This window comes from Lithobates pipiens, unplaced genomic scaffold (genome assembly GCF_037356315.1).
Source record: "Lithobates pipiens isolate NorthernLeopardFrog02 unplaced genomic scaffold, aLitPip1_a1.2 Scaffold_56, whole genome shotgun sequence".
Lineage (NCBI taxonomy): Eukaryota > Metazoa > Chordata > Amphibia > Anura > Ranidae > Lithobates > Lithobates pipiens.
Window position 1 is genome coordinate 3,998,707 of NW_027507878.1, and position 15,155 is coordinate 4,013,861.

The window sequence follows — 15,155 nt, forward strand, 5'->3', positions numbered from 1 at the left end:
CAGCGCATGAACTGATTGGGTCCTTGTGCTGCTTCTTCCTCTCACACTCCAGCCCTGCTGTACAGGGACTGCAGGAGGCTGATATCAGGTCCCATTCTGGTTCTTTGGCTGCTTTAAAAAAAAATAATAATAATACGTTATGATGTGTTAACATTTACTGAGCTGAATTTATTTGTCTCCTTTATTTCCGCCCGGAGTTCTGCTTTAAGGGCTCTTGCCTGTCGCCTGTGAAGGTTTATCAGGTTATAAATATTCCCGCAGATCTCGATTCCTTCCAGACCAGGCCCCGGAGTACGGTGTATGTGCGCGAGGGACAGGGGATGGTGCTGCTGTGCGGTCCACCGCCTCATTCTGGAGGTAAGTCGCCCGATTCACAATACAGTCATTGCTTCAGATGAATGAGAATGATTGCAGATCGCCCTCTAGGGGTGAAGGGATAGAACTTCTGTTCATTAGGGGGGAGCTTTCTGCTTAACTTCCTGTTACAGTGACAACAAGGGGGGGAAAAGGGGGGATTCTACCCAACGGGGACAACATTTTCTAACCCTTTGTGTTTAATCTAATATTTAAAAAAAAAAAATGTTTGGGCTGAACTTTTATTTTATTATTTAGATAATGATTTCAGGGAAATCTGCATTCCTTTTGCTAGAAGAAATATGATGAAGGTTTGGTTGCCGTGTGCAGAATTATTTGGGTGGTTGGTATTTGCCTAAAAGGTTTAGGGGTGCATTTAAAAATAAAAAAGTTGTTTAGCAGTTCTCCCGGTGAAAGTGTATGTACCTCGGTTCTGAGGGAATGGGGCAAAAATGAATGTTATTGGGTTATTTTCTGTGCTGGTTGAATGTTTTATCAGGGATTTAAAATGGAAAAATATCACATTTGGCCACTAGATGGCGCTGATTATCAGAGAATATCACTTAGTGCCATCTAGTGGCCAAATACGGTACTTTTCATTTGAAATCAATTCAAAACAAGAATACCCGCCAACCAACAGAGAGTAATGTTTTTTTATCCAAGAAATATTGGATCAAAAATATAAAAAGTAACAATGTGGAAAGTTCAGGGACCCCGAGTGTCCAATCAGAGTTCCTTCCAGGGGTGCTCAACCTGTGGCTCTCCAGCTGTTGCGGAACTACAAGTCCCATGAGGCATAGCAAGACTCCGACAGCCACAAGCATGACACCCAGAGGCAGAGGCATGATGGGACTTGTAGTTTTGCAACAGCTGGAGAGCCACAGGTTGAACACCCCTGCGTCTAGTCCTCTGCTTCCTATAGAGTGAAATCTGGTTGGTTGCGGTTGATATTCATTGGGTAGGTTGGAGTGTTGTTGGAATTTTGTACCTTCCATGTGACGGTTCCGTGTTGCTGATTTGGGTTCTCTTTGACCCCCCTCAGAGCTGGTTTACGCCTGGATCTTTAATGAGTACCCGCCCTTCGTGCAGCAAGACAACCGCCGATTCGTGTCCCAGGTCACCGGAAACCTCTACATCGCCAAAGTGGAGCCCTCCGATGCCGGGAATTATACCTGCGTTGTGACCAATACAGTGACCAACACACGGGAGCTGGGGCCCAGCACCCCACTTACCCTCCGCACCGACGGTGAGTGCGCCCCCCAATGTCAGGGGGTGGTACAGTCCAAATCTGATCCAGTATAAGAGCATCTACATTTCCTCTATTTGTTCTGTAACAAAACATGTTTATAATACACATAATAATAGTACAAATAATAATAATGATATTGACATAAACACAAGTATACACACACTCCACAGGATGAACAGGATGGACTGGTGTCTTTTTTCAACCTTAAAAACTATGCATAATATTAATACTGCTATATTACTACTACTCCTACTACTAATATAGTAGTACTACTAATAGTAATAATAATAAATTACTACTAATAATAATAATAATAATAATAATACTGCCACTACTACTAATGATAATAATAATAATACCACTACTAATATTAATAATAATAATACTATCACTACCAATAATAATACTAATAATAATACTACTACTGTCACTACTAATATTAATAATACTGCTGTAGTAGTACTACTACTACTAATAATAGCAGTAACACAACTGTTCTACTAATAAAAAGAAGAATACTAATAATAATACCACTGCTAATATTAATACTATTACTACTACTAATAATAATAATACTGCTGTAGTAGTACTAATAATAATAATAACAGTAACAAAACTGCTCTAATAATAATAATAAGAAGAAGAAGAATACTGCGCTACTACTACTAATAATAATAATAATAATAATAATAATAATAATACTGCTGTACTACTACTAATAATAACAGTAACAAAACTGCTCTAAAAATAATAATAAGATGAAAAATACTGCTACCACTAATAATAATATTAATAATATTACTGCTAATACTACTACTAACAATAAGAACAAGAATATTACTACTACTAATAATAATAATACTGCTATACTACTACTACTGCTCAAAACTGCTCTAATAATAATAATATTAATAATAATAAGAAGAAGAAGAATACTGCTCTACTAATAATAATAATAATATTACTGCTATACTACTACTAATAATAACAATAATAGTAATAATAATAATAATAAAGTACTACTAATAATAATAATAATAATACTGCCACTACTACTAATGATAATAATAATAATACCACTACTGATATTAATAATAATAATACTATCACTACCAATAATAATACTAATAGTAATACTACTACTGTCACTACTAATATTAATAATACTGCTGTAGTAGTACTACTACTACTAATAATAGCAGTAACACAACTGTTCTACTAATAAAAAGAAGAATACTAATAATAATACCACTGCTAATATTAATACTATTACTACTACTAATAATAATAATACTGCTGTAGTAGTACTAATAATAATAATAACAGTAACAAAACTGCTCTAATAATAATAATATTAATAATAATAAGAAGAAGAAGAATACTGCTCTACTAATAATAATAATAATATTACTGCTATACTACTACTAATAATAACAATAATAGTAATAATAATAATAATAAAGTACTACTAATAATAATAATAATAATACTGCCACTACTACTAATGATAATAATAATAATACCACTACTGATATTAATAATAATAATACTATCACTACCAATAATAATACTAATAGTAATACTACTACTGTCACTACTAATATTAATAATACTGCTGTAGTAGTACTACTACTACTAATAATAGCAGTAACACAACTGTTCTACTAATAAAAAGAAGAATACTAATAATAATACCACTGCTAATATTAATACTATTACTACTACTAATAATAATAATACTGCTGTAGTAGTACTAATAATAATAATAACAGTAACAAAACTGCTCTAATAATAATAATAATAATAATAATAATACTGCTGTACTACTACTACTAATAATAACAGTAACAAAACTGCTCTAAAAATAATAAGATGAAAAATACTGCTACCACTAATAATAATATTAATAATATTACTGCTAATACTACTACTAACAATAAGAACAAGAATATTACTACTACTAATAATAATAATACTGCTATACTACTACTACTGCTCAAAACTGCTCTAATAATAATAATATTAATAATAATAAGAAGAAGAAGAATACTGCTCTACTAATAATAATAATAATATTACTGCTATACTACTACTAATAATAACAATAATAGTAATAATAATAATAATGAAACTGCTACCACTATTAATAATAATAACAGTAACAAAACTCCTCTACTAATAAGATGAAAAATACTGCTACAACTAATAATAATAATAATATTAATAATATTACTGCTATACTACTAATAACAATAAGAACAAGAATACTACTACTACTAATAATAATAATAATAATAACACTGTTTTACTACTAATAACAATAATTATAATAATGATACTGCTACCTCTACTATTACTACTAATAATAATAATAATAATAATAATAATAATAATAATAATAAATATTAACAAAACTGCTGTAGTAGTACTTCTAATAATAACAATACTGCTCTACTAATAATAATAACAATACTACTACTAGTACTACTGCTATTACTACTACTGCTACTAATAATAATAATAGTATTGAAAATAATAATCAGAAGAAGAACAATAATATTACTTTATAATACTACTAATAATGATAATATTAAAAATAATAATAATATTACTGCTATACTACTATTGATAGTATTAGTAATAATAATAATATTGAAAATAATAATAATAAGAACAATAATGTTACTGCTATAATACTACTAATAATAATGATGATAATATTAAAAATAATAATAATAATAATAATACTGCTAATAGTACTTCTAATAATATAATCTTTGCAAGAAATGATATAAGAAGCTCTGTCAGGCCATTATTGCTGCCGGTGTCGCCCTCTCCATCCCGGTCACCACAGAAAATGTAGAGAAATCAATAAATGTTTCGGCTGTTTTTGGAACTTGGATGCAAAAAGCTGGAATTTCACTGCAAATCAAAGATTTATTAAAAAACGTAAAGGGCAAACGAACCATCCATGGCCAATGTCATTTCTCAATGGGGACTCTGGTTCTGGTAATAGAGAAGAAGGATGCCGATGTGTTCCGGGGATTTGGCCTTCCTTCGTCAGGACTGGATAGAAAATATAATTGACTTTTGGAGTTATTTAAATAATATCCCTACTGTGGCCATTATAATATTACTTGGTAAGAGAACCTAGAACTAATATGTGCGTTGAGGCCGGTTCCTCAGCTGGTTAAGGAAGGATCTACAATTCCCAACCATCACTATAAAGCCCCCCCACACACACACTGTCAGATTTTCTGCTGAATTTTTTTCCTTCAGATTTACCAAAACCACATAATACGAGGTCCCTCCTCAGGAGTTCCAATGTGTGTGTAATCCGGCCGGTCCTTCTACTACATGGTTTTGGTAAATCTGAAGAGAAGAATCAGCAGAGAATCTGATGGTGTATGTGGGGGGCTATCGGGGCTTCAGGGTATATCTGCCTGTCTGCGGTCGCCGTTGCTGCATTCCAGATATAATAATAATTGTTCATTGCAATCCCCCCCCCCCCCCACTGAGCCGTTCTTTATCCGGTCCTGCAAAGTCCAATCACCGGGTTCAACAGCCCACAGCATCCATCATGTCCATGAATTAATTATTCATCCTGGATGTATTGAAAATGGAAAACAGGTACATGCGAAGAACATGATCACACAAGGGCACGGGAAAATAATCTTCTCCAATTTCCTGCTCGGTAAAATAACACAAGGTCACCCCTACTGGAAAAGACCATTTCAATATCGGGATGAGGAATGTTCATTAAATTACATCTACTCTAATATTAATAAATGTATTTCTTAAGATCCTGTGCCTCACTTGTCTCCACCCTCCTGGGAAGATTTTACACAAGGGTATCTGTTGGGCAATTTTCCCATTTGTGAAGGCAGGTACTGATGTTCAAGGAGAAGTCCTGGCTCATAAATTGGGACTCACGATGGGCGCCAAAAAACCAATTGCCCCCCCCCCCAGGATCTTGGTAGGGAGGTCCAGGATCTGTGTAGGACATTCAAGTTCCTCCACCCTTGACACCTGTATGAGCTTGTTGGACATCCTATTCCAAAACTGTGATCATTAATTTGGAGTTGTCCCACCTCTGTGGCTACATCAGTCTCCACTCTTCTGGGAAGACCTTGCTTCACTTCCTATTCCAGAACCCCGGCCAATAATATTGAGTTGCCCCCTCTCTCCTATGGCCAATAATATGGAGTTGCCCCCTCTCTCCCATGGCCAATAATATTGAGTTGCCCCCTCTCTCCTATGGCCAATAATATTGAGTTGCCCCCTCACTCCCATGGCCATAAATATGGAGTTACCCTCTTTGTGTCTATAACATCCTCCACTCTTCTGGGAAGACTTTACACAAGAGTTTGGAGGATGTCTGTGGGAATTTGTCCCATCTGTGAGGTCAGGTACTGATGTTGGATGAGAAAACCTGGCTCGCATGTTGGGCACCAAAAAAGACCTAACTAATAATTGCCATTCCAATCCATCCCAAAGGTGTTCAGAAGGGTTGAGGTCCGGGCTCTGTACAGGACACTCCCCACCGTTTATGCCGTTGCCTCCACTCTTAATATGAAGTTGTCCTCTTGACTATAACCTCCTCCACCCTTCTTGAAAGACCTTCCACAAGATGTTGGAGGGTGTCTGTGGGACTTTGTGCCCATTTGTGAGGTCAGGAACTGATGTTGGATGAGATGGCTCTCCATTGGTGTTCAGTAGGGTTGAGGTCTGTGCAGGTCATCTTACAAATGAAGTCTTTGGTTGAACCCAGTTTGCAATTTAACATTTCAAAAACCACAAAAAAAAGAATACATGTATGTGATGTATGTGTGATGTATGTGTGATGTGTGTGTGATGTGTGTGTGATGTGTGTGTGATGTGTGTGTGATGTGTGTGTGATGTGTGTGTGATGTGTGTGTGATGTATGTGTGATGTGTGTGTGATGTGTGTGTGATGTGTGTGTGATGTGTGTGTGATGTGTGTGTGATGTGTGTGTGATGTGTGTGTGATGTATGTGTGATGTGTGTGTGATGGGTGTGTGATGTGTGTGTGATGTGTGTGTGATGTGTGTGTGATGTGGGTGTGATGTGTGTGTGATGTGTGTGTGATGTGTGTGTGATGTGTGTGTGATGTGTGTGTGATGTGGGTGTGATGTGTGTGTGATGTGTGTGTGATGTGTGTGTGGTGTGTGTGTGATGTGGGTGTGATGTGGGTGTGATGTGTGATGTGTGTGTGATGTGTGTGTGATGTGTGTGTGATGTATGTGTGATGTATGTGTGATGTATGTGTGATGTATGTGTGATGTGTGTGTGATGTGTGTGTGATGTGTGTGTGATGTGTGTGTGATGTGTGTGTGATGTGTGTGTGATGTATGTGTGATGTGTGTGTGATGTGTGTGTGATGTGGGTGTGATGTGGGTGTGATGTGTGATGTGTGTGTGATGTGTGTGTGATGTGTGTGTGATGTGTGTGTGATGTGTGTGTGATGTATGTGTGATGTGTGTGTGATGTGTGTGTGATGTGTGTGTGATGTGTGTGTGATGTGTGTGTGATGTGTGTGTGATGGGTGTGTGATGTGTGTGTGATGTGTGTGTGATGTGTGTGTGATGTATGTGTGATGTGTGTGTGATGTGTGTGTGATGTGTGTGTGATGTGTGTGTGATGTGTGTGTGATGTATGTATGATGTGTGTGTGATGTGTGTGTGATGTGTGTGTGATGTATGTGTGATGTATGTGTGATGTGTGTGTGATGTGTGTGTGATGTGTGTGTGATGTGTGTGTGATGTGTGTGTGATGTGTGTGTGATGTGTGTGTGATGTATGTGTGATGTGTGTGTGATGTGTGTGTGATGTGTGTGTGATGTGTGTGTGATGTGTGTGTGATGTGTGTGTGATGTGTGTGTGATGTGTGTGTGATGTATGTGTGATGTGTGTGTGATGGGTGTGTGATGTGTGTGTGATGTGTGTGTGATGTGTGTGTGATGTGGGTGTGATGTGGGTGTGATGTGTGTGTGATGTGTGTGTGATGTGTGTGTGATGTGTGTGTGATGTGGGTGTGATGTGTGTGTGATGTGGGTGTGATGTGGGTGTGATGTGTGATGTGTGTGTGATGTGTGTGTGATGTGTGTGTGATGTATGTGTGATGTATGTGTGATGTATGTGTGATGTATGTGTGATGTGTGTGTGATGTGTGTGTGATGTGTGTGTGATGTGTGTGTGATGTGTGTGTGATGTGTGTGTGATGTATGTGTGATGTGTGTGTGATGTGTGTGTGATGTGGGTGTGATGTGGGTGTGATGTGTGATGTGTGTGTGATGTATGTGTGATGTGTGTGTGATGTATGTGTGATGTGTGTGTGATGTGGGTGTGATGTGGGTGTGTGTGTGATGTGTGTGTGATGTGTGTGTGATGTGTGTGTGATGTATGTGTGATGTGTGTGTGATGTGTGTGTGATGTGTGTGTGATGTGTGTGTGATGTGTGTGTGATGTGTGTGTGATGTGTGTGTGATGTGTGTGTGATGTGTGTGTGATGTGTGTGTGATGTGTGTGTGATGTGTGTGTGATGGGTGTGTGATGTATGTGTGATGTGTGTGTGATGTGTGTGTGATGTGTGTGTGATGTGTGTGTGATGTATGTGTGATGTATGTGTGATGTATGTGTGATGTGTGTGTGATGTATGTGTGATGTGTGTGTGATGTGTGTGTGATGTGTGTGTGATGTATGTGTGATGTATGTGTGATGTATGTGTGATGTATGTGTGATGTGTGTGTGATGTGTGTGTGATGTGTGTGTGATGTATGTGTGATGTATGTGTGATGTGTGTGTGATGTGTGTGTGATGTGTGTGTGATGTGTGTGTGATGTGTGTGTGATGTATGTGTGATGTGTGTGTGATGTGTGTGTGATGTGTGTGTGATGTGTGTGTGATGTGTGTGTGATGTGTGTGTGATGTATGTGTGATGTGTGTGTGATGTGTGTGTGATGTGTGTGTGATGTGTGTGTGATGTGTGTGTGATGTATGTGTGATGTATGTGTGATGTGTGTGTGATGTGTGTGTGATGTGTGTGTGATGTGTGTGTGATGTATGTGTGATGTATGTGTGATGTATGTGTGATGTGTGTGTGATGTGTGTGTGATGTGTGTGTGATGTGTGTGTGATGTATGTGTGATGTGTGTGTGATGTGTGTGTGATGTGTGTGTGATGTGTGTGTGATGTGTGTGTGATGTGTGTGTGATGTGTGTGTGATGTGTGTGTGATGTATGTGTGATGTATGTATGATGTGTGTGTGATGTGTGTGTGATGTGTGTGTGATGTATGTGTGATGTATGTGTGATGTATGTGTGATGTGTGTGTGATGTGTGTGTGATGTATGTGTGATGTATGTGTGATGTGTGTGTGATGTGTGTGTGATGTATGTGTGATGTATGTGTGATGTATGTGTGATTTTGGTAATGATTACTTCTAACTTAGAAACAAACTCTTGGCACAAAGACCCCCAGGACCCCACTGGTGGAACAAGGCTGCCGACAGGATCTTCTGCTATCAGTAAAGCACATTAGGAGTATATCTTCAGTAATGGATCACTTAACCGAGTCTTCTCATTTCTGCTGTACAAAGTCCATGCAACCCATCCCCCTCCATCTATTCACCGTCTTCCTCCATCACCCAGGTATCATGGGAGAGTACGAGCCGAAAATCGAGGTCCATTTTCCCGAGTCTGTGTCTGCAGCCAAGGGGTCTACCGTGAAATTGGAATGTTTTGCATTGGGCAAGTAAGTATCTCTCCGATCCGATTCCTGTCACTATACAATAATTGCCGGGGGCAAGAGGAAATGTGCGTGTGGGGGAGGGGGGGGATGGGGGGGCTGATTGTGTGTTTAACATTAAAAGTTTTCAGAAAAGATGTAACCAGCCTTCTTTCCGCTCTACATTTTCTATCTCTTCTCCAATATTTTCTTTTTTGTTCTTTCTCTTCTGGGCCCCTCTCTTTCCTGCCACTTCTTACTATCCCTCTCTGTCCATTTATTGTTTCTCCCTCTCCCTCCTCCTTTCCTCTCTTCTCCTCTCCTCTACTTTTCTCTCCCTCCTCCTTTCCTCTCTTCTCCTCTACATTCCTCTCCCTCCTTCTCTTACTCTCCATCTCCTTCATCCTCTCCTTCTCCCTCTCCCTCCTCATTTTCTCTCTTCTCCTCACCTCTACTTTTTCTCTTCTTCATTTCCTCTCTTCTCCTCTAATTTCCTCTCCCTCCTTCTCTTACTCTCCATCTCCTTCATCCTCTCCTTCCTCCTCTCCTTCTCCCTCTCCCTGCTTCTCTCTTATTCTCCCCCTCCCCTCCTTTCTTCTTCCTCTTCCTCCTCCTCTCCTCTCCCCTATTTTCTCCTCGCCCTCACCCTCTTCCTCTTTTTCTCCCTCCTCCCCTCTCCGCTTCCTTTTCCTCTCTCGCTCTCTCCCTCCTCCCCTCTCCTCTACTATGCTCTCCTCTCCTCCCCTTCCCTCTCCTCCCCCTTCCACCTCCTCTTTCTCTCCTTCCCCTTCACTCTCCTCTCCCTCTCTGTCTCCTCTCCTCTTATTTTTCCTCTCTCTCTCTCTCTCTCTCTCTCTCTCTCTCTTTCTCTCCTCCCCTCTCCTCTATTATGCTCTCCTCTCCTCCCCTTCGCTCTCCTCTCCTCCCTCTTCCTCCTCCTCTTTCTCTCCTCTCCTCTCCTCCCCCTTCCCTCTCCTCTCCCTCTCTCCTCTCCTCTTATTTTTCCTCTCACTCTCTCCCCTTTCTCTTTATACACTCTCTCTCCCCCCCTCTCTCTCTCTCCCCCCCTCTCTCTCTCTCCCCCCCTCTCTCTCTCCCCCCCTCTCTCTCTCTCCCCCCCTCTCTCTCTCTCCCCCCCTCTCTCTCTCTCCCCCCCTCTCTCTCTCTCCCCCCTCTCTCTCTCTCTCTCTCTCTCCTGTCACTCATTTCTCTGCTTCCTTTTCTCCGTCTCTCTCCTTCTCATTAATAAAGAAATAACGACCTCAGTAAAGAATTGAAAGCAGAGATATTAATGAGCTCTCAGATCCCCGGACATGGCAGGTGGAGCAAAGATCTGACCTCTTCACCTAACGGGAGGCTTTTAAGCTCCAATCCTGGACAGTTGTCATGTAGGACCGTCCCAAACATTCTACATACTAAATGACTCCCTTACAAGTCTGTAGAAGCAGCACAACATTCATTACAAGAGACATTCATTTCTGTTATTTCTGAACCCCTCAGCAGCTTGTCCCACCTCCAGACCCCCAAATCCCTCATTGTAGAGCCTCTTATTCATAGGAACATTCGTATGGAAATTCTCATCAGGATATTCCAAGCTATTTGATAACTTGATGAATGTCGTTTTTAAAAGTACTTTTGCTCTTCACGTTCGGTTTTAGAGCGAATGGAATCTCCCAAACCAAGACCACCAAGATCACGTTTAGAAATTTGTTTGTTCAAGAATTTTTTTTTCCATCCTGCTCCTTCAAATTTTCTCATCACTGCAGTTGAATTCGAATGTCAATTTTACTCCACTGGGGATTATAAATTGTCATTCCAAGGATCTGGGGAACAGCAATTTGTTCCAGTGAATTTTTCCATACAGTCATCCTAACAAGCAAATCTGTATAGAAAACCTAACGTTAGCATATAAGCACTATAGCAGCACTAGTAATACATATAGTAATTAGTGAACTTGATCAGCTACTCGTTTTGTTTGATTGATAAACATTCCTTGCACCTTGTACTCCCGTCTCATTCCTGTCCCCCTCTCTCTCTTTCTCTTTTTAACAATCCCTTGAACAGAAGGAAATATCAGCATATCACAAATATCCTTAACTCCAGGACTAACATTCATATATACAGTAATTCTATATAACAAAAGATAAACTGTTTCCCCCAGTAAATCAATATTCACAGGACTCTGCATTTGCCCCTATAATAGACATTGGACCTATATTACTTGTTACATGGGGCTTACCTACAGGGGGCACAGGGGTTGCAATGGTTACCCAGCCCCATGCTGCAGGGGGCCCATGTGGCCCCGCTTAATACCTGGATAGGAGGCGCGGGGGGGGGGGGTAGCTGCATACAGTGGAACCGATCTCTTCAGTTTCCTCCTATAGTCACTGAATGCCTGCGGGAGGGAAAAGAGAAGAAGCGGGCATGAACCGGCTGCAGGAGGAAAATTGAGAGATTGGTTCCACTATATGCAGCTGCCCCCCGCTGTTCCTCCTATCCGGCTTCTTTCTGCTGCCCCTGTGTGTGCTCCTCCATGCCCCATGCCCTCACCTGACCCCCCGATCCTTTATCCCCGCAAGATCTGCCTAGTTCTCCCCTCTCTCACTGGCTGCTGCAGGGGATCTGTCAGGATGGAAAGCAGGGAAGGGGTTGGTAAATGTGTCATTTACTTGACCCTTCCTTTTCTGAGTGGAGAGTCAGAGATCCGGACCGTTCACTGACTCTGTCCATTTAAAATTGAAACATAGTAAACTGTGTTCATAATGCTTCAGTTTGTTAATGAACAGGGAGCCTCTCTACAGAGCTCTTCTGGTCCATTCATTCAGTCCAGAGAATAAGATTGAGGGCTGTGTCCTCAATCTCCTTTCTCTGTCCCACAGGTGAAACATCAGAGGTCTCTTTAGACTCCTGATATCTTACCAAAGACACCCAACAGGGCCCTTAAAAAATTGCAAAAAAACAAACAAAACTATAACAATAATAAAACACTACTGACACCAGTGGCGGGACTACTGGGGTCACAAAGGGTGCACTTGGAACCAGGCCCTGGTGTTCCGCCACCAGGTTTGGATGGAAGGGCCCCAGCCGAGGGTCGAGGGGGGCCCTTCATGTTTTTTTGGGGCCCTGAAGGTTCTAGTTACACCACTTACCTGTTGTGATCTATTGAGTTCTTTTTATTGCAGTCCAGTACCCACCATCACCTGGAGGAGAGCAGACGGCAAAAGCATATCTCGAAAAGTAAGGCGGCACCGTTCCAGCGGGGTACTGGAGATCCCCAACTTCCAGCAAGAAGACGCCGGCCCCTACGAATGCGTTGCCGAGAATACGCGTGGGAAGAACATGGTGCGAGGGCAGCTCACATATTTTGGTATGATTAGAACAGGAAAGGTAGAAATTGGTAACTGTAAGAGGGGCATTTACCAGTTCTGCACCGTAGTCACTAAAAAAGGTCTTAATATGTAAAGAAAAAACTTTTTTTAAAGTTTGGATAGTATCAGGAGGAATTTATCCCTTGCAATTGTTTTATTGCTGTCAGGGTCCCCATTGGGGAGATTCGCCCTTCAATTTGTCCTGGTGACCCAAGAAAGACAGTGATTTGAAATCCAACATGTTCCGGCAACAACTGTCTAAGAGAGAAATTCCCCTCAACTCCTGCTGCATCTCCTGGACAGGAAGTGAGGGCAAATCTCAAGACAGGCAAAAATGAATAAACCGATAGAGGTTTCAATTCTTCCCTTCCCTATAGAGAACTAAGAAAAAATTGTTTTATTGCTGTCAGGGTCCCCATTGGGGAGATTCGCTCTTCAATTTGTCCTGGTGACCATTATCCCCAAGAAAGACAGTGATCGGAAATCCAACATGTTCCAGCAACAACTGTGCCCACACACGGTCGGATTATCCGACAACACGGTCCGATCGGATATTTTCCGTCGGAATGTCCGACTGTGTGTACAAGGGCTAAGACAGAAATTCCCCTCAACTCCTGCTGCATCTCCTGGACAGGAAGTGAGGGCAAATCTCACAACAGGCAAAAATGAAGAAACTGATAGAGGTTTCAATTCTGCCCTTCCCTCTAGAGAACTAAGAAAAAATTGTTTTGACTGTATATACTTGTCGGTTGGCATAGATGGCTAGCATTTAATTGGAATCAAAAGTGCTGGGTGATAAAAGGAGACTTTGGGGGAGCAGAGGAGACACCAGGGAAGCAAAGAAGACATTGGTGGGATGGAGAAGACATTGGTGGGATGGAGAAGACGTTGTTGGGATGGAGAAGACGTTGGTGGGATGGAGAAGATGTTGGTGGGATGGAGAAGCCATTGGTGGGATGGAGAAGACATTGGGTAGGGAAAAAAGGGAAGATGTTGGTAAGATGAGGCATCAGGGAGTGGACATCAGGAAACAGAGGGGGAAGCTGATGAGACATTGGGGGGATGGAGAAGACTGGGGGGGGGGGTGGGGGCTCGGGAGGAGGGAAACATTGTGGATGGAGGCAAAATTGGGTTATGGAGGAGACAATGGAGTAGAGAAGACATGGGGGATGGAAGGGATATTGGGGGACAGAGGAGACATCAGCAAAGCAGGTGAGACATTGGTAGGATAGAGGAGAGATTGGGCATGAAGGCGCCATTGAGGGAATGGAGGAGATATAAGGGGATGAGACATAGGAGGAGCGGAGAAAACATTGGTGGGACGGAGGAAAAATTGGGAGAACAGAGAAGACATCAGTAGGACAGAGGAAAGATGGGGTTACTGGAGGAGACACTGGGGCACAGAAGAACATTGTGGAAGCAGAGAAGTCATTGGTGAGATAAAGGAGACATGAGAGGGAGATGAGAAGAATCTGAGGGGGAGAAGAGAAGGAATTAGTGGGATGGAGAAGTGATCAAGGAAGTGGAGAAGACATCGATAGAAGTGATCAAGGAAGTGGAGAAGACATCGATGGGACATCGAGGGAGCAGAGAAAGAATTGGTGGGATTGAGGAGACATTGGAGAGCAAAGGAAATATTGTGGAATGGAGGAGATATCAAGGGGGGTGGAGAAGTGATCGAGGATGAAGGAGACGTTGAGGAAGCAGAGGAGACATCAGGGAGGTCAGAGAAGTAATCAGGGAAGCAAAGAAGACATTGGTGTGAAGGAGAAGACATGGGGCAGGGAGGGAAGAGAAGACATTGGTGTGAAGGAGAAGACATGGGGCAGGGAGGGAAGAGAAGACATTGGTGTGAAGGAGAAGACATGGGGCAGGGAGGGAAGAGAAGACATTGGTGTGAAGGAGAAGACATTGGGCAGGGAGGGAAGAGAAGACATTGGTGTGAAGGAGAAGACATGGGGCAGGGAGGGAAGAGAAGACATTGGTGTGAAGGAGAAGACATGGGGCAGGGAGGGAAGAGAAGACATTGGTGTGAAGGAGAAGACATGGGGCAGGGAGGGAAGAGAAGACATTGGTGCGAAGGAGAAGACATGGGGCAGGGAGGGAAGAGAAGACATTGGTGCGAAGGAGAAGACATGGGGCAGGGAGGGAAGAGAAGACATTGGTAAGATGAGACATCAGGAAGCAAAGAAGATGTCAGTGAGATGAAGGAGACATCAGGGAAGGGGGCTTTGGTAGAAGGGAGATCTCAGGGAGTGCAAGAGACATTGGGTGATGGAGAAAATATCAGGAAAGAAAAGAAGACATAGGCAGGATGGAGGAGACATCAGGGATGGAGGAGACATTGGGTGATGGAGGAGACATTGGGTGATGGAGGAGACATTGGGTGATGGAGGAGACATTGGGTGATGGAGGAGGCATTGGGTGATGGAGGAGACATT

The 15,155-nt window shown here is 41.8% G+C and overlaps 1 protein-coding gene across 6 annotated transcripts in view; it reads left to right on the forward strand.

Moving 5' to 3' along the window:
• The window catches only part of LOC143958045 (contactin-4-like), a 321,112-nt gene that overhangs the window by 242,696 nt on the left and 63,261 nt on the right, over window positions 1–15,155 (forward strand). For all 6 annotated transcript variants that reach the window (XM_077467492.1, XM_077467495.1, XM_077467494.1 and 3 more), the window contains exons 5-8: window positions 262–357; window positions 1,397–1,600; window positions 9,271–9,373; window positions 12,529–12,713. In XM_077467492.1, the coding sequence (XP_077323618.1) occupies window positions 262–357; window positions 1,397–1,600; window positions 9,271–9,373; window positions 12,529–12,713 (588 nt within the window). The remainder of the gene's footprint in view (window positions 1–261; window positions 358–1,396; window positions 1,601–9,270; window positions 9,374–12,528; window positions 12,714–15,155) is intronic.